Below are 20,580 nucleotides of genomic sequence, written 5' to 3'. Positions count from 1 at the left end.
ATAATTGCAACAAAACAAGAAGTAAATAGGATATTACTAGTATTCTGATCACGTTATCTATATCTTAGAGAAAAAGAAACTGCGGTCCAGATGACAAGTTATTTGAGGAACCTGAACTGAAACATCCATTGTATGCTTCATACTTCTTCCTCTAGACTATATAAACTGTGTGCCCAATATAATATATGAATATCATAATGGATTGCTTTAAAAATGTATGTGGGGATCCCTGGGTGGCGCAGTGGTTTGGCGCCTGCCTTTGGCCCAGGGCTCGTTCCTGGAGACCCGGGATCGAATCCCACATCGGGCTCCCAGTGCATGGAGCCTGCTTCTCCCTCTGCCTGTGTCTCTGCCTCTGTCTCTCTCTCTCTCTCTCTCTCTGTGACTATCATAAATAAAAATAAAAATAAAATGTATGTTGACCTGAGATAAGTTAAAATTTATACCACTTTACCCACTTTATGATTCAAATGCCCTGAAGCTGAGTCTATATTGACATGTCCACAAGAATCGCTATTCTCAGGGCACAAATGGCATTTTAAAAGCTCTAGTGGAAAAAAAAAATAGTTTATTTGCACACATTATTTTAAAAAGGCTATAGTTAAATTCCAAGTCAATACTGTTACTGGTAAGTCAGATTATGTTTCCCTAAATTATTTCTCTATCCCTCAGATTTATAAATTCTAAGTGGTACATGGTGCTTCACAGCAAAAGTAAAGTAATATGTTTTCATTCCTCTAAGTATACAAATTAAACAACAACAAAAGCCCCAATTTATGAGAGTTCTTTTTCTCTAAGCCAGAAGCCTAGAATCTTCTCTTCTCCCCTGCACATTTATGTTAAATCACCAAATCTTATTTTTATCACCTAAATATTTCTGAAAGACATCTACTTCTATCCCTCCCCATGACAAACACCACTGCCTTGGTTTCCTTTGAGTTGGAGCACCAGCCTCTTAAATGGCATTTTTTCAGTCTGTCATGGTCCAATGGCAGTTGCAGAGTAGATTCTCCACTTGTCAGCCACTGAGTAATCCGATTTTGTTACCCCCAGCCCCCATTTAAAATATCTCAGTAGGGGTGCCTGGATGGCTCACTGGTTGGCTCAGGATGTGATCCCGGGGTTCTGGGATTGAGTCCTGCATCGGGCTCCTTGTGCGGAACCTGCTTCTCCCTCTGCCTATGTCTCTGCCTCTCTCTGTTTTTCATGAATAAATAAATAAAATCTTAAAAAAATATAACTCAGTAGCTTAACCTTACCCCTTGAATAAAGTTTAGGAACTTTAACCTAATTTACAAAATCCTTCATGATCTTTCCCTGTCTACCTTTTTTTTTTTTTAGCTAAAAAGGAACCATGTCCCTATTCTACCTCTCTTCTAGCCACTACAGTCTTACTTAAGATGCTTACATGTGCCAAGCATTCCTTCCTTCAACCCTGAGAATATTCAGCTGCCCTTGCATGAAGCATCCTTCCTTCCCCATTTCTGGAATGCTCTTCCTTTTCTTTTCCTGGCTAATAACTACTCATCATAAACATTTCTGTCATTCTACCTGTCGGTCTTATACCTAAGGAGGTCCTCCAGTCTCTTATTTCCAGAATAGTTGGTGTTTCTCCTTTTGTAGAACTAATCACATTTGCAACTATTTTTGATATTTCTATTTTCCTTCCTTGTTCTGTGATCTCACAGTACAGCATATGGTAGTACTCAGTAAATATTTGTTGGGTGAATACATTACCATATAAGAATTAGAGTAATCTCAATATTTTTGCCATTTCAAAGCATATTTCTTTAGATATCAACATGCATCAAAATCTCTTTTAGATAGGACAGGTATAAACACAAATGTATTGGTACTAAATGGTTTGAGATACTAACATAAATGTTGATATATTCTATTTTCTTACATTTAGTGTTGAAAATAATCACCAAAAAGGATTTAGCAGAAATTGATCAATTAAGCCAATACTGAAGTATTTGATTTAAGGATCTATCAAATCTTGGTTGGCTTACTCATATAGAATACATAGAAAGTGTCAGTGCATTTATATGCAATCACATATTTTGAGTGTAGTATTTTTATTATTTTTTTCAAATTAAACTAAAAGATACAAGCATATTTTTGCCCCTAAAACTCAGTTCTCATTTTGTCATATCCATGCTCAAAAATTCTTTAGGGTCTTTTATTAACCTACAAAGTAAGTTCCTCAATCTCTTTCCAGTCTAGACTATTCTCTCCATGTGTTTCCTGCAGTCTGATAAATTAATGTCATTGCCCACATGATTTATTCCAATCGATGTGGCATCTAGAGTCTCCCACCACCTGAAATGTCCTCTTCTCCCTAGCTTTACATGTCTTAAACCATATAATTTTCAAGTTCCCATTATTATGCTATCAATTTCATACAATTTTTTTTCAATGTGTTTTCTCTGTTTTGGGTCAGGTTCCCAAGGAAATAGCTCTGAAACGGGGATTTGTTTGTGTGCTGGATGAAGTGCTCCTAAGAAAAGCGCCTGCAAGAGAGTGTGAGAAGAGGGGCTGGAAAGGGAGAGGTGAAACAGGGATGGAAATATAGCAATGGCTCAGCTTATGCCATCTGGAGTTATCGCAATTGGAGGCAAGGGACTCAGACCACTTTGCAGTGACCAGTTACTGGGTGCATGCCATTTCAGGAAGAAGGTAGAGCAGCTCTCTGCTGCGCAGGGCAGTTCCTGGACAGAGGCTTAGCTATGTATACCTTCCCGGGAAAGAGCACCTCGGCTGAGAAATGGGGATCTGAGTATGGACCACCACACAGTACACTCTTTCTAATATTCCACAGTTTCTGTTTTTACTACACTTGGGGACTTTTTTTGTATCTCACCTTAGAGTATAGCTTTTTGTATAATAATGCCAATATTGACTACTAGGCTCTAAATTTGTTTTTGGGTAGTCACATAAAAGAGTTTGAGTAATACATTCCACACTGGAGGCACGTGATAAATACCTGTTAAAAGTGTGATAAATACATGAATGAACAGAGCGTACTCTTGGAAGCTGTTTCAAAATTAACAATAAGAAAAAAAAAAGAAAATGATTGCCATTTAATTTTAGAACAAGTCTGCAAATAAAAATACTCTGCCCACATTGCCTGGGTGTAATATTATTCCACAATCTAAGAAAGACAGTAGATCTGTATGGATTAAACTGATTTCTAAATGTCCCAGGAAAGTGGTGTTCAAACTGTGGTTTTAAGAAGTTAATTGTAGTAGGAGTCCATCTATGGAGATCCTCTCCCACTCTTTTCCAGAGCAGCTCAGCTTTTTGTTTTACTTATTATTTAGTTTAAAAGCCTTGCAATCCTTCTCTAGGGCATGTAACATCAACAAATTTAAATTGTACAACATGAAAACTTCTTACCAAAATATATACTACAATTAAATATAGGTTTTCATAATATACTAAAGAATGCATATGTGTGCTAATAAACTTTTTGCCACAGGCGCTTTTAAAACTACAGTCTATGCCTTTAGAATAGCCATCTTGCAGACTCATCAAAGCACGCTCCAAATTCAAGGCATTTGAAAAAGCCACATTGAAACTAAGACATTGTTTATATAATATTTACACATGGCACTTATACCTTTGATTTCTTGGTGTGTGTATTTTCTTTAGCCAAATGATTTTGACAGTAGTTAACAAAACTACTACTATGAACAAGGAAAAAAGTAAATAGTATGATAAACAGAACATAGTGTTGGAAGCCAAACAACTTGGTATTAAAACTAACTTGCTTTGTAATTAACCCTTAATAAGTCATTTAATTTTTCTGAGGCTCAGTTTTCTCCACCCTAAAAGTGGGGAAGGACTAACTTTATTTTACTTTGCTATTCTAAAACAATATCGATTACTAATAATTTCTTTAGAAGTACAAAAATAGTAAAACAAAAATAGAAAGATGTATTCTTTACCTAATTAAAACATCTCTTTTCAAATAATACCTTCACAATACTTAATAGCAAAAACACTTGCAGCATATTTATTAAAGATGCTATTTATCATCAAAATTATACAAGTTTAGAAGTGGAAGCTAAAGCAGTTAGCCAAGAAAAGTTTTTATTTCATTATTTTTTAAATTCTTTCTATCATTTATTTAGGGAAAAAAAAGTTTTGTGTAGTAGCACAAAGTGGCAGACATTAACCTAGAACCCAATAATTTCCAAACATTAATTTCTGATCTTAGAGTAGCCATGAGAACCAACCTCTAGAAGGAATTAATGTTTCAGTGCTATAACAGGAGAAAGGCTCTGGTTAAGTCTTATTTCATAAAAACCCCAAGGATATAGATGCTTACTATTAGAAAGTTTTGTAGGAAAAAAAAAAAAAAAAACGTGACCCAGACTGCCATCTTCAAAAAACACTGGCATACTGGCATCTTGCTATCTGTATATATGTAAGGATTAAAAGCCTTGGTGCTAAAAAATAAAAGGCATTGCAAGCAAATAATTTCTACCATATACAATTATACAATGTCAATTGGTACCATATTTTTACTTAAAATGTAGGGGGATGAAAATAAACACTTTACAAAAACATACACTTTCCTAAGAAAATTGAACCCAAGTTAAAAAAAAAATTTATGGAACCAGATAATGATTTTAAGAATCTATTTCTGTTGATGGCAGCAGCAGCAGCTGATTGGCCTATATGCCAAACATATATGGAAGCAAGTGCAATGCCCAAATGCAGACAAGCAGAACACACAGCACCACTCACAAAAGATTCAGAGAAAGCAAACAGTTTTTCCAGTCACTGTCAAGATGTCATCATCAGCCAAAGCACTCAGTGGTTCTTCAAACATATCTTTGGTAATAGCTATGTCAGATTTTCCCTGAATATCTTCAAAAAGTTGTAAGTGTTTTAGAGCCGATGTTTTGCCCTTACATAAAATAAGTTCTTTCAGTGCTTCTGCTAACTCTTATCTCCATTTCGGAGAGATGGTACTCATTCCTGTGGTAAATATATATATTTATATTTATACTATTTATATTTATATTTATATTTATATATAGTGTCCATCCAGGGGTTCTGCAAAGCAAATTAACAATTTCAGCTGTCAGGAAGGAGTATGTAGAAACCTCAGCTACTATTGATCTTCTGATCTTCCTTAACTCTGCATAAGCCTGGATGAGAGCCTGGCTGGCTTCCTGGCTCAGCCAAGACATGACTGTGCTGTGAGCACAGCAATAAGCATAAGCATAAATAAGCATAAGCATAAGCAATGTAGTTCTTCAGTACCGCCATGTTTGAACCACTTCTCTACTTGCTCATTGCTCTGGTAGTACAGAGCCATGAGGTGATGAACCAGATGCCTGCATTAGCTTCATCCCGAGAGTCCAGCATGAGGAAAATCAAATTAAACTTTGATAATAACTTGTGAAGTAGCTGAATATTACCAATGATTGCTCTTTTAGGATTCCATTGAGACTCAATAGAATTTGCTGCTGCCAGGATACAGGTGCACGCATGGAGATGACAAATAATCCCAGCCTTTGGATAGAGTTAGCTGTACCATGACTTTGTGCAATGCTGACCTTATATTTTCATTCATCTTCTCAAACTTATCAATACAGCACATGCCACTGTCACTTAGGACAAAGGCACTGGCTTTCATGACCATCTGCCTCATCACAGGGTCTTTTGCTACATACACTATTAAGCTAGTCCCAGGAGACCGAGTTGTGGATATACTGCAGAAACTGGGACTTACTGATCCTAGGGTCACCACATATCAGGATGCTGTTCTCAGCACAAAATCTGTCCCTTCCCATATGACTAAAATCTTTCCTCTTCCCAAGCAAGAGCTGAAGCAAGATTCTCTTTTTTTAAACCTTCATGTTCTTACATGCTTGGTGCTGAGGCTGAAGCAATCCTCTCATAAATGCCCTGTTTTCTGTAAAGCTCCTTAAGCAATACCACATGCTTCTCTGAAAAAAGTTTTCATTCTATATCTTCATCTGTTTCTTTACACAAATGTTCTGCATCCATTTTCTGATAATAAATGCCATCAATGTGGGTTTTGTAGACAGACTTCACATTACTCACTCTTGAATTGACTCAGTAAGAACAGCTCAATAGATGTCTGTAATGTTTACTCTGTCCCCAGGTTGAACCTTGTCAACAAGAACATTGTGAGTAAAGGATGACAGTGTGAAGCATCTGCCTTGCAGGCATATTTTCAGAAGACTCTTGAAGTTTGATCATGTGCTTGTCTGAGAACACTGAGTACTTGTGGGTCACACAGGGCTCAGGGATTTAGCCATGGTCCATTTCCATTAAGGCAGTGTGAGTGCACACTTGGCATTGCAAGAAGGACTTCTGCTTCTCTGGAAGGAAGCAGCTGGGACATCCTAAACAACATACCACTGGTGGTGATAGACTGGTCAGTGTCTTACAAATTCAGGTTTCTCCAGTAATTAGTTTTCAATACCCTGAACAGTCCTACTTAAATCTGATGTTCTATGATTGAGTCCAGTAAACGGTCAAAGAAAAGCTCATTGACAGCCATGTTAAAAGTTGAGATAACTACTTGTGGGTGGTAGATGAGCTGTCTATACAGATTTTTGTCAAATGATTTTATTCACAGTTTACACTTTAAAATGGCTCCCCAATACTATTAATCACCCATCACTACATACACAAATGTCCAGCAATATGTATGGCAATATTGTCTTCTTTAGCCAGAGGGTCAATAAAACATTTAAGAAAACCTCCCAAATTTTCTTTGGACATTGCCATATTTATATATGTTGCTCAAATCACAAGATTTTGGCCTAGGGACTGCTCACTGGGCACTGTATCATCTGTTGTTGGCCCATCCTGCAAATTCACCTACAGACCCTTCCATGCAGACCCCATGGCCTCTGGCTCATGGGTGTGCCACTAACATCATAGCTTCAGGTTCCCTTTACCCAAGAGCCGTATGTAAGTACCATATGTCAGTGGTGAATCAACATTAAATCGAGGTGAAGAGTTGAAGAATGCATCAGGGGAGAGCTGGAAAATAATGTTCCCGCATGGCACGAGTCCTGCAAGTCAGCTCTAGGCCAGGTTGGCATCTACTACAGCTCTTCTGTAGAGATGGAAGCCTCACCGCTACATCTCTGAGATGGAGATGGCTTGGAAACCCCGCCTGGAACAGGGAAAGATGGCCACTCCTGAGGTACACAGGGTTCCCGGGTGTACTGACAGGTCATGTTCCCACACAGCCCCTAAAAAAGTTTATTTTGAAGTTTCTAACGTTTTAAAAATATATAAAGTATTATAGTTAGATGGTAATGTTAATTTTGCTTGAGGATAATATCAATGCCCACTTGATAAAGACAAGAGAATAAACTATGAAGAAAGAAGTGAGAATAGGGGGAACAGGTGGAGGAGTAGGGGTCCTCACCTTACCTGTCCCCACCAACTTACCTGGATAACTTTCAAAACATCCTGAAAACCTATGAATTCAACCTGAGATTTAAAGAGAGAAGAGCTGGAATGCTACAGAGAGAAGGGTTTTTGTTTTTCCGCCTTTATAGGAAGGCGGAAAAAAATAAAATAAAAAAGAATCAAGGGGGGAGGGGCCCCGCGAGGAGCCGGGCTAAGGCGGGGGGCGGGGGGCGGGGGGCGGCGGGGAAGCCTCCGGACCGGAGACCCCAGCCCCGGAGAAGCAGGAGCTTTAAAAATCTGCACCAGATTCTTCCCGGACGGAAAGGCGCTGAGCAGGGAACTGGGGCAGAACCGAGGAGGGGCGGTGGGGCCTCCCGGCTCCCGGGGTCACTAACAGGGGAGGTGCGCCCGGGGGAGAGCGCCCCACACCCCACGGCCGAGCTCGGTAAAGGGCTGGAGCGCCCAGCGGGGCCTCGGGGAGAAGCCGGGGGTCAGGCGGGGGCTCCGGGCGGAGGGGGCTGCGCCCTGCTGCCTTCGGGAGCCGCGGGCCAGGAGCGCGATTCCAGGAGAGCAGGCCCCGGACCCCAGGGCTCCCAGGGGCACAGCCGGGATCCTGAGCTCCCCCGGGACAGGTGGAGGTGGGGAGGGTACAGGACAGTGAGGACACTTCTGTCTCTGGGCACCCCCAAGCTGTGCAGGTCGGCGCCCCCCGCCCCCAGAGCATCCAGGCCCCTGCGGACTGAGAGCTGTGGTAGTTACTGCGGGAGCTGACTCCAGGGCTGGAGACCTGGCCACCGCCAGTGTTGTTCCTCCTGGTGTCACCCTGTGCGGGGGACGGAGGGGGGCCGCCAGGGAACAGGGACCTCACGGGGTAAACAGCTCCCACTGAGATGTGCACCTGGCAGGGGGCAGGGCATCTCCCCCAGGAGCACACACCTGACAATCAGCCCAGCAGGCCCCTCCCCCAGAAGACCTGCTGGAAGGACAGGGGAAGAGCAAGTTCTTGACCAAGCAGCTCTGGAAAGCTCCAGGGGAAGTAGAGGATTTACAGTATATAGAACCAGAGGGTACCCCTCCTATTTTTTTTTTCTTCCTTTTTCTAGTACAACTCGTTTTTATATCAACTGTAAATTTCCTTTTTTTTTCTCTTTTCCTGCCTTAACTACAATTTTTTACACCTCTTTATTTTTAAGATTCTTCCTTTTTGACTTTCATATTTCTACAATTAGAGGTCCTAGATATATTTTCCACTTCTAGATTTCCTTCAACATACTCAACTTAATTTTGGGAGATATACAAGATATGTTTTTTTGCTTTGTGTTTTTTGTTTGTTTGTTTGTTTGTTTGTTTTCCCCGCCTCATTCTGTTCTACAATGGCAGAAGTTAATACCTTCTAAAACATGACCAGCATGCACCCAGAACCAAGTGGATTACCATACTGGTTCATTCTGGGAGATTATACTCTCTTCATTCCCATTCTGCCCCCCTCTTTTATCTCATTTATGTTTTGGTGGTCAATGTTGGGGCCTTCTACAAGTATTTATAGTTTATATAAATTTCGTACTGAGCATCTTCTAACATACAGAACTTAATACACACAGAAACAAGAGGATCACCCTCTAGAACTCCTCAGGGAGACTATATTCTCCCTCCACTACAACTTCGTCATGACCACCATCTCCCTGTAGCCTCCCCCTTTGTTTTTCTTTTCTCCTTTTTTCCCCCCTCTTCTTCACTGGAATTCTTGGCTTTTTATTTTTTACTACTTTGTTTTAAAATTTGTTTTTCACTTTAGTGGTCCTTCTGTTTTATATTGTTCTGATCTTTGTTTTCAATTTCTGGTCTCTGACCTTGGCAGAATCATCTAGGGTGAAATTTACTTAGGTTGTGGTTGATATTCTTGACTAAGCCCACTCATACAGCCACTCTGAACTAAGCAAAATGACTAGAAAGAAGAACTCAACACTAAAGAAAGAATCAGAAACAGTACTCTCTGTCACAGAGTTACAGAATTTGGATTACAATTCGATGTCAGAAAGCCAATTCAGAAGCACAATTATAAAGCTACTCGTGGCTCTGGAAAAGAAGGATAAAGGAATCAAGAGACTTCATGACTGCAGAATTTAGATCTAATCAGGCCAAAATTAAAAATCAATTAAAGGAGATGCAGTCCAAACGAGGTCATAACGACAAGGGTTTATGAGGTAGAAGAAAGAGTGAGTGACAAAGACAAGTTGATGGCAAGGAAGGAAGCTGAGGAAAAAAGAGAAAAACAATTAAAAGACCATGAGGAAAGGTTAAGGGAAATACATGATAACCTCAGAAGGAAAAATCTATGTATAATTGGGGTTCCAGAGAGGGAGAGAAGGCCAGAAAGCATATTTGAACAAATCATAGCTGAGAACTTCCCTAATTTGGGGAGGGAAACAGGCATTCAGATCCAGGAGATAGAGAGGTACCCCCCCCTCAAAATCAATAAAAACTAACACTTCGAAATTTAATAGTGGAATTTGCAAATTCCAAAGATAAGCAGAAAATCCTTAAAGCAGCAAGAGACAAGAGATCCCTAACTTATATGGGAAGAAATATTAGATTCACAGCAGACCTATCCACAGAGACCTGGCAGGCCAGAAAGGGCTGGCAGGATATATTCAGGGTCCTAAATGAGAAGAACATGCAACCAAGAATACTTTATGCACTAAGGCTGTCATTCAGATTAGAAGGAGACATAAAGAGCTTCCAAGATAGGCAGAAGCTGAAAGAATACGTGACCACCAAACCAGCTCTGCAAGAAATATTAAGGGGGACCCTATAAAAGAAAGAGGACGCCCAAAGAAATAATCCACAAAGACAGGGACTGAATAGGTATTAGGATGACACTAAACTCATATCTTTTAATAGTAACTCTGAATGTGAATGGGCTAAAAAATCCCATCAAAAGATGCAGGGTTTCAGCCTGGATATAAAAGCAAGACCCATCTATTCACTGTCCACAAGAGACTCATTTTAGACCTAAGGACAGCTTGAAAATGAAAGGTTGGAGAACAATTTACCATTCAAATGGTCCTCAAAAGAAACCTGGGGTAACAATCCTCATATCAGATAAATTAAAGTTTATCCCAAAGACTGTAGTAAGAGATGAAGAGGGCCACTGTATCATACTTAAAGGGTCTATCCAACAAGAGGACATATCAACATGAATATTTATGCCCCTAATGTGGGAACTGCCAAGTATATCAATTAATAACCAAAGTAAAGACATACTTAGATAATAATACACTAATAGTAGGAGACTTCGACGTGGCACTTTCTGCAAGTGACAGATATTCTAAGCACAACATCTCCAAAGAAATAAGAGCTTTAAATGATACACTGGACCAGATGGATTTCACAAATATATACAGAACTTTCCATCAAAACGCAACTGAATACCCATTCTTCTCAAGTGCACATGGAACTTTCTCCAGAATAGACCACATAATGGGTCACAAATCAGGTCTCAACTGACACCAAAAGATTGGGATTGTCCCCTGCATATTTTCAGACCATAATACTTTGAAACTAGAACTCAATAACAAGAAGAGATTTGGAAGAAACTCAAACATGCAGAGGTTAAAGAGCATCCTGATAAAATATGAATGGGTCAACAAGGAAATCAGAGAAGAATTAAAAAGATTCATGAGGGCACCCCGGTGGCTCAGCAGTTTAATGCCGCCTCCAGCCCAGGGTGTGATCCTGGAGACCCTGGATCGAGTCCCACATCAGGCTCCCTATAGGGAGCCTGCTTCTCCCTCTGCCTGTGTCTCTGCCAATCTCTCTCTCTCTCTCTGTGTCTTCTCATGAATAAATAAATAAAATCTTAAAAAAAAAAAGAATCAAGGAAGGAAGTGTACATGAAGCACCTGCCACATAGCACACAATAAAGAGCAGCTGTTAGTCTTTAAAAAAATAAAAAATAAATAAAAATAAATAAATAAATAAATAATAAATAAATAAATAAAATAAAAAAATTCATGAAAACTAATGAAAATGAAGATACAACCATTTTACTAAAGCTGTTCAGAAAGATAGAAAGAGATGGAGTACTTCCAAACTCGTTTTATAATGCCAGCATCACCTTAATTCCAAAACCAGACAAAGACCCCCACCAAAAAGGAGAATTATAGACCAATCTCCCTGATGAACACAGATGCAAAAATTCTCAACAAGATACTAGCCAACAAGATCCAACAGTACATTAAGAAGATTATTCACCATGACCAAGTGGGATTTATCCTTGGGATGCAAGGCTGGTTCAACATTTGTAAAACAATCAACGTGAAAGATCATATCAACAGGAGAAAAAACAAGAACTATATGATCCTCTCAATAGATGCAGAGAAAGCATTTGACAAAATACAGCATCCATTCCTGATCGAAACTCTACAGAGTGTAGGGATAGAGGGAACATTTCTCAGCATCTTAAAAGTCATCTACAAAAAGCCCACAGCAAATATCATTCTCAATGGGGAAACACTGGGAGCCTTTCCCCTAAGAACAGGAAAATGACAGTGATGTCCACTCTCACCAGTGCTACTCAACATAGAACTAGAAGTCCTAGCCACAGCAATCAGGCAACAAAAAGAAATAAAAGACATTCAAATTGGCAAAGAAGTAGTCAAACCCTCCCTCTTCACATATGACATGATACTGTACATAGAAAACCCAAAAGACTCCACCCCAAGATTGCTAGAACTCATACAGCAGTTCGGCAGTGTGGCAGGATACAAAATCAATGCCCAAGAATTACTGGCATTTCTATACACTAACAATAAGACTGAAGAAAGAGAAATTAAGGAATCAATCCCACTTACAATTGCACCCCAAAACATAAGATACTTAGGAAGAAACTTAAACAAAGAAGTAAAAGATCTATACCCTAAAAACTACAGAACACTTCTGAAAGAAATTGAGGAAGACACAAAGAGATGGAAAAATATTCCATGCTCATGGATTGGAGGAATTAATATTGTGAAAATGTCAATGCTACTCAGGGCAATTTACACATTCAGTGCAATCCCTATCAAAATACCATGGACTTTCTTCAGAGAGTTGGAACAAATAATCTTAAGATTTGTGTGGAATCAGAAAAGACCCTGAATAGCCAGGGGAATATTGAGTAAGAAAATCAGAGCCGGGGGCATCACAATGCTGGATTTCAAGCTGTAATACAAAACTGTTATCTTCAAGACAGTGTGGTACTGGCACAAAAACAGACACGTAGATAAATGGAACAGAAGAGAGAACCCAGAAATGGGCCTTCAACTCCATGGTCAACTAATATTTGACAAAGCAGGAAAGACTATCCACTGGAAAAAGGACAGTTTCTTTAATAAATGGTGCTGGGAAAATTGGACATCCACGTGCAGAAGAATGAACCTAGACCACTCTCTTGCACCATACACAAAGATAAACTCAAAATGGATGAAAGATCTAAATGTGAGACTAGAATCCATCAAAGTCCTAGAGGAGAACACAGGCAACACCCTTTTTGAGCTTGGCCACAGCAACTTCTTGCAAGATACATCTATGAAGGCAAGGGAAACAAAAGCAAAAATGAACTATTGGGACTTAATCACGATAAAAAGCTTCTGCACAGCAAGAGAAACAGTCAACAAAACTCAAAGACAACCTACAGAATGGGAGAAGATATTTGCAAATGACGTATCAGATAAAGGGCTAGTTTCCAAGATCTATAAAGAACTTATTAAACTCAACAGCAAAGAAACAAAAAATCCAATCATGAAATGGGCAAAAGACATGAACAGAAATTTCACCAAAGAAGACACACATAGCCAACAAGCACATGAGAAAAAACTCCGCATCACTTGCCATCAGAGGAATACAAATCAAAACCACAATGAGATACCACCTCACACCAGTGAGAATGGTGAAAATTAACAAGACAGGAAACAACAAATGTTGGAGAGGATGTGGAGAGAAGGGAATCCTCTTGCACTGTTGGGAATGTTTACTGGTGCGGCCACTCTGGAAAACTGTGTGGAGGTTCCTCAAAGAGTTAAAAATAGAGCTACCCTATGACCCAGCAATTGCACTACTGGGGATTTGCCCCAAAGATACAGATGCATTGAAATGCCGGAACACCTCAGCAGCAATGTCCACGATAGCCAAACTGTGGACGGAGCCTCAGTGTCCATTGAAAGCTGAATAGATAAAGAAGATGTGGTCTATTTATGCAATGGAATATTACTCAGCCATCATAAACAAAAAAAACTCACCTTTTGCTTCAATGTGGATAGAACTGGAGGGTATCATGCTGAGTGAAGTAAGTCAATCAGAGAAGGACAAACATACATGGTTTCACTCATTCGGAGAATATAAAAATAGTGAAAGGGATTAAAGGAGAAAGGAGAGAAAATGAGTGGGAAATATAAGAGAGGGTGACAGAGCATGAGAGACTCCTAACCCTGGGAAATAAACAAAGGTGGTAGAAGGGGAGATGGGCAGGGGGATGGGGTGACTGGGTGACGGGCATGAGGGGGGAGTTGACAGGATGAGCACTGGGTGTTATACTATATGTTGGCAAATCAAAGTCCAAAAAATATATACAAAAAAAAAGAAAGAAAGAAAGAAAAAGAAAGAAAGAAAGAAAGAAAGAAAGAAAGAAAGAAAGAAAGAAGTGAGAATCAGTAGTCAAGCTTCAAGACTTGATCAAGTCAATCACAAAATATATCAAGCATCAACTGCCTTACAATATCTAGTTTGAAAGCAGAGGGGAAATAAATTCGATTCATGACAGTGGGTACATACATGCACACACACAGACATGCATAATTAAAACTCCATAAAATTTTAGGAATAAATACAATGACAATATGTATTAAGGACACCAGTCTTTACTGAGGGCAATAAAAATATGAGTATATGGATAGATACCATATCCATGGATAAGAAGATTTAATATTTTAAAAATTATAATTCTCTCAAAGATAATCTATAAAATTCATATAAAGAGCAATGGCTTGGGGGTTATGATAATACCTGAGAGAAATAAACATTTGAGAATTGACTGCTTTTTCTTTAAAAGAAATGTGGAAGTACCTACTTTACCACTTCATAAAATACATAGTAGAGCTTCAATACAACAGTGTCCTGGAAACCACCACCTTCCCCCATATAAATGTACCAGACATTTGCAGTACTTATGTTAACTGCATTGCTTAACTTTTTTGTCTCACCCCCTTAAAAAGTCTATAAATTAATTAAAGGACAGACCCTCATTCTTTCACTTGTCTCCTTACAGGAACCCATAAGCTTTGCAAAGTATATATAGCATGCCCTTAATATAGACATGCGCTGGTTACTTGAATGTAATTAAATTTGAATTACAAATTTGGTTACTTGAATGTAATTAAAATTTTTATCACTAGAATGTTCCCATTGTAATAAAGAGCCTGACCTCATTTGTGATGTTTGGTTGCTGCTTTGTTTCTAAGCTTGGTCTCCCTTGACCCTTTGATACCACATCTGGACATGTTGATCAAGAAAGCTCATCCTGCACCTCCTTCTCTGATACCAGTAAGAAATATAGCTGTTGATTTCTTTCTATACCTTGGGCTTCCTTTTCCTCATTAGCCGCCCATCTGGGCATGTTGTTAAAAAATTTTCATCCTATACCCCCTTCCCTGACAGCAGTAGGAAATATAAGCCTTGAAAATCTCTAGCCCAAGTAAACATAATGTTTTCCAGTCCCACCTCCTAGCCACTAGGAAGACCTGGCCCACTCTCACTGCTTGGCCAAGGCCAGCCTGGACATCCCTGAGCCCACTCTACTCTCCTGACAGATCCTATATGAGTAGTAATCTTTCTTTCAAACTTTCTTGGTGTGTATAGTATTAACAACCTTGATATCTGAATGGGATGACCAAAACATTCATATGAGGCATATGAGACATTTATATGAGGCATATGTATTATATGTATTCATATGATACAGTTGAGCAAAAAATAACTCCATTTTTTAAAAAGTAAATTTGAAATGTGAGACAAAAAATAATGAAATTGAGCATGTGATTCTTGGTCTTGGGATTATGAGTTCAAGCCCCACATTGGGCCCAGAGTTTACTTAAAAAATTAGGAAACTGGGGATCTCTGGGTGGCTCAGTGGTTTGGCGCCTGCCTTTGGCCCAGGGCGTGATCCTGGAGTCCCGGGATCGAGTCCCGCGTCAGGCTCCTGGCATGGAGTCTGCTTCTCCCTCTGCCTCACTCTCTCTCTCTCTCTATGTCTATTGTGAATAAATAAATAAAATCTTTAAAAAAAAATTAGGAAACTGAATATATGCAATGATATACATCATTCAAACTTAGTCTCTAAATACATAGAATGGATATATTCCTTTAAAAAGTGTTACTGGACTGAAAGCTTACTTGGACAAATATATAAATATTTGCCCCCAAGTAAATGTCACAATTATTATATTAAGTTATTGTTTTGATTATACATTTTCCAACTGCAACTTTTTATCATTTTGTATATTGAATTGTTCCATGAGAACCACCTACATATTATGGTATCTCTCTTTCCCTCCCACTAATACTTTCACTAAATAAGTATCTCCTAAACAACCTCCCAAACTATTATCCTGTATTTGTGAGAAACCTTCAGAAGAATGAATATATTCAGGTTCCAGCATCTTAGCCAAACCACAAATTAATAAATTGGCAGGCTCAGAATCATGTTCAACAACTTCCCTTGGATTCAAACCTGCCAAATCTCTACATAGGCAGATAGGGAGATCTTGGCAACACTTTGAGTTTAGATTTGACTTATTCATTTGTTAGTTGGAATATCTTACTCTGCCAATATATTCAATGCATTTAATTCTCAAGCACTTCTGTTGATAAGAGCCTAAATTCTCATTAAAGTGATTCTTTTAAAAATAGGAAACATATCAAGAGAAAGATCCAGGCTATTCTCCATTTGCAACATTTCTTTCTTCCACGTCTAGTCTTTTTGTACATCTAGTTAACTTCTAAGGATAAATTTTTAAATTTTTCTCTGGCTTTTCTAAATACATTCATATTTCATTTGCCTGCTTCTCTTTTTGTTTCAGGAGAGAAAGGTGAACACATCAGAGAGAAAAAGGATGGGTAAAATAAGGAGCATAAACTTCCAAATGTCTGTCTTCTTTGTGTAAAGGGTACAGGAGAAATTTGTTTGTTTTATTAATCATTTCATTTTAAATCCAAGAAGCTGTGTGAGACAAACGGAAAATGCCAGCAAGGATGACATGACAAAGAGGCTAATAAACTGCAGAATGTTTATACCATTGAGAGGAGCTAAACAGCATAAAGTGCCTCCCGGGAACGGAACATGTAGCTCAGCCAAAGCGGGTCACAGCCAGGCTAAACACCACACTGACAGTGAAGAAGAAGAATGCACCAAATATCTCAAATAGTTCATGAATGCTGCCAAATATTAGCTGTTTATGAATTATATCTTTATTATAGGATAAATTAAAGATCATCTCCTCTAGTATCTTACCATGTATCATGTAATCAAAACACAGTGAAGACTTGAATTTATTTTTTTCAGTTGATGGTGGATATTAAAGAAAAAGAAAACCACAACTATTTGTACTTTGTGACTGGTACCAAAATAATTTGAGTATCTCTAATCCTAATGGTATAACCAAGGCAATTTAATATATTTCAACCACTAACTTCATACTTGCATACAATTTCCCAGCAAGTAAGTAAGGGCTTTCTGACCTTGTTTCTGTTAATATTTCATTTCTGTACTTTGAACTGATAACACTGGTGATGAAAAACATCCTTTTAAAAAATAGCTCATCAAAACATGACTGATTGGGATATCTGAGTGGCTCAGTAGTTGAGCGTCTGCCTTAGGCTCAGGGCGTGATCCCAAGGTCCTGGGATTGAATCCCGCATCGGGCTCCCCCACAGGGAGCCTGCTTTGCTCTCTGACTATCTCTGCCTCTCTCTGTGTGTGTGTGTCTCTCATGAATAAAGAAGTAAAAATTGTATAAAAAAAAAAAAAGACTTATTGTATCCCCTTTACGTGAAAATTCAGAAGAGTGAAACATTAGTCATAAGTTACCTTCTTGATGGTCTCTAGCATGGAGCGCCCTCCCTGCCAGGGCTTGGAGTTCTTTCTGATACATGATAGACTTGCCATGCTGTGCCATTTTCGGTCCTCCAGTTTCTTATGAAAAGCATTAGCAAGCAAAAGCACCGTGTCATATATGTAAAGGTTTGAAATCTGAAACGACATTAGATGGTAATCATTAGAATCATGGATGCCAACCATTGAGAATAGGAGAAAATCATCAGCTCAGCTGCCATTCATATCAGAGATGGCTGGTTTACTGGCTTATTTGTTAAGCAAAAAGTTTCTTTTTTTCATTTCCTGAGCAATTTTGCCATTGACAATGAAGTCTTGTCTGATTGTATGCCTCAATTGCTTTTTCAGCTTATTTAGGTGTGAAAGAGGAGATGAAAAAGAAAAGTTTCGACGGAGGTGAGGCTGTTAGTGTCAGACCTTAGAAAATCACTGGCCCTTCTCTCTGAAGAGGTAAGGATCTAAGGGCTTCAGATTGGAAGGGCCAACTGAATAATACATTTTCTGAAGATGTCAAGTTTTTGCATTCTGATTATTCAGATGGAGAAATATCAACTCGATCTTACATAAAATGAGTGTCATAGGTAACAAGAAAAAGGAAGCGGCCAGCTGTGTCTATATGCATGTCTATAGGGATTTGTGATGAAAAAATGAGAGAACACAGCACCATTCATAAACGTTACAAATATCAAGGATCTATACAAAAATTATCTAAGTATACACAGGCATCGCAATTCATTAACATGACAAAGACTACAAACTACTAACTGTTTGTGAATATATGTTATATTAATGCTTTCTTCTTCCAAAGTAATCATGTCATTATATATAAATCAAAAAAATGAATCATGAAAATTTCAGCTATGCTCTATTGCACTCTTACACTTAACTCCTGCCAGAAGTTCTACCCATATTGTCAATTGTAGAAGGTGTTTATTTTTCAAAGAAATTAGAAATTATTTAGAAAATATAAACACCAAGAGATGCCCAAAGTCAGTAAAAGATTTTAAATGTTGCATTTTTACTTCTCTGAAGGAAAAATAAAACACAAAGTAAAAAAAAAAAAAAGAAAGAGAAGTCAATGTTACTATGAAAGTTAAATCCATCTTAAAGTATTTAAATTTCTTCAGATTTTGAAAAGTATCTTATTAGCATAGTTGTTTTCTTGAAAACAAAGGGAATAATATGTTGATTGCCATTTGCTTATAATTAATTACTAAGGAATCTTACGAAATTGTCTGCCCACATCACAGAATGCCACTAAATTTCAACTACTGGGATGACAGTTTAATGTTATGAAAAACTGTAAGTAAGCACTTCCTAACAGTGCCTTGTGAGTTTTCTTTCATTGTTAGGTGATTCTTAATCATTTGTGTTTGTTAAGCATCATTATATATGCATAGTACTTAGGGAAGGCAGGCCTTTCTTTAAAGAGACATTGCATACTCTCGTGCACTATGTGAAATACCAGTTTGTTCTTTATAAGGAAATATTAGGGCAGGCTATTCTCACCTTCACCTCCCTGCACCTCCCTGTACCACCCCCTGTCAGAGAGACTAGAGGGCATGGCTAAATCTGCAATGAAAGAAGACTTGAAGATAAAAGTAGTTGAGGAATCAAAATTCAGTTTGAATTAGACTGTGAAGAGCCAAAAGGAAAACATTTGGACATTTTCTGAATAATCTGCAATAATCTGGCCTCTTTCAACCTATGCTTGCTTCACTGCCTCAAACTTTCTTGTTCTTATCTCTCTAGCTCTCTTTGGCTTCTTCCTCTGAGACTGCTTTAAGTGTGTATATGAAATGGTTGGGGTAGCACTCTTTGATGTCTCTTTACCGTTTTCTGACTAGCTGACTTCTAATATTTAATTCACAGGTCACAAGTTAGGTGAATCCCACACTGAACAACTTCTCAGGACTCTACTTGTTTCCAGGCTAATCTGGCAGTCTTCTTTATCTCTCCTAACGTTCATGTTACAAGCCTCAATTACAACGTATCATAATGCTAAGATTTGTTTTTTATATCCGGAATATAAATAGGAGTTCCTTCTGGATAGGGGCTCATAGTGTCCCAATGTTTCCCTTTGTACTTTTGTTTCCCTTGTTTATTTCCTCCTGGCTTAGCCTAGAGCCTAGTACACATTTAGTTTTTGATAAATAGTTGTCAAATAAAAGAAGACAAAGACAAAAAAGTCAGGTTTGACATCAGGTTATGTTTGACAGGAGTCAAGATATGAGAAACCTGGCAACTTGAGTCCCATCCAAGTCTTAACACTGCCACGGCTCAGTGTCTTTTGCAAACTTTGAAGTATCTATCTTGAGCACCCATGGGGCTCCTAAACGTGAGTGCCTTGTACTTCATATGTGATCGGTGTTTTCGACAAATGACTGTCTCTCTTCATTTGCCTACATTCCAAACTATGGATTCAAAAGGGGGTGATGACATTCTCTGAGACTTCTGTTACCCCTCCTATTACTTCTTTCTCAGGGAAGTGCCTATTCAATTCTGAGGTTTGTGCTCTTTTCTATGCTATAGTACTGACCTGCCATCACCTACTGTTCTCTTGGTCACTCTGTATTCATGAAGGCTTTGACTCCTCTCTCTCAGTGCTTCTAAACGATCTCTCAGGATTAAAAAAAAAAATGTCACTGCAATTTCTACAGAGATAATTTTAACTTCTATTCTAGCTACAACCAACATAGATGACTATTTACTGGAAACAAACACATACCTCCTCTAACATCTTAAACTCCATTTTCCCACCATCTGACCAATCATTTCTCTCTATCTTACTGTGACTATGCTTGTTTTCTGACTTAACTGAGCCACCAGCACCCATGTCTTTTATATGACAGCCTTCTAATATTTCACAGCACCCATCACCCTGAAACGTCCTCTTTCCTTCAATTGTTCATCATTTGGTATAATTTCTACACTGCTCATCATCTCAGCATTTTTTTTCTTATTTCTCTTGTTTTTTGATGTTTCTGTTTAGAATTTAGAACTCATAACAAACACATTATTGC

The 20,580-nt window shown here is 38.6% G+C and overlaps 1 protein-coding gene and 1 pseudogene across 3 annotated transcripts in view; both read right to left on the bottom strand.

The window, feature by feature from the left end:
- The window catches only part of GRID2 (glutamate ionotropic receptor delta type subunit 2), a 1,466,011-nt gene that overhangs the window by 535,584 nt on the left and 909,847 nt on the right, over window positions 1-20,580 (bottom strand). For all 3 annotated transcript variants that reach the window (XM_072810836.1, XM_072810835.1, XM_072810834.1), the window contains exon 7: window positions 17,534-17,695. In XM_072810836.1, coding sequence (XP_072666937.1) covers window positions 17,534-17,695 — 162 coding nt within the window. The remainder of the gene's footprint in view (window positions 1-17,533; window positions 17,696-20,580) is intronic.
- Window positions 4,763-7,235, bottom strand: LOC140623527 (DNA replication licensing factor MCM4 pseudogene; annotated as a pseudogene).

The sequence above is a fragment of the Canis lupus genome, chromosome 33, assembly GCF_048164855.1.
Source record: "Canis lupus baileyi chromosome 33, mCanLup2.hap1, whole genome shotgun sequence".
NCBI classification, from domain to species: Eukaryota; Metazoa; Chordata; class Mammalia; order Carnivora; family Canidae; genus Canis; species Canis lupus.
This window is presented reverse-complemented; position numbering and strand designations above follow the sequence as displayed.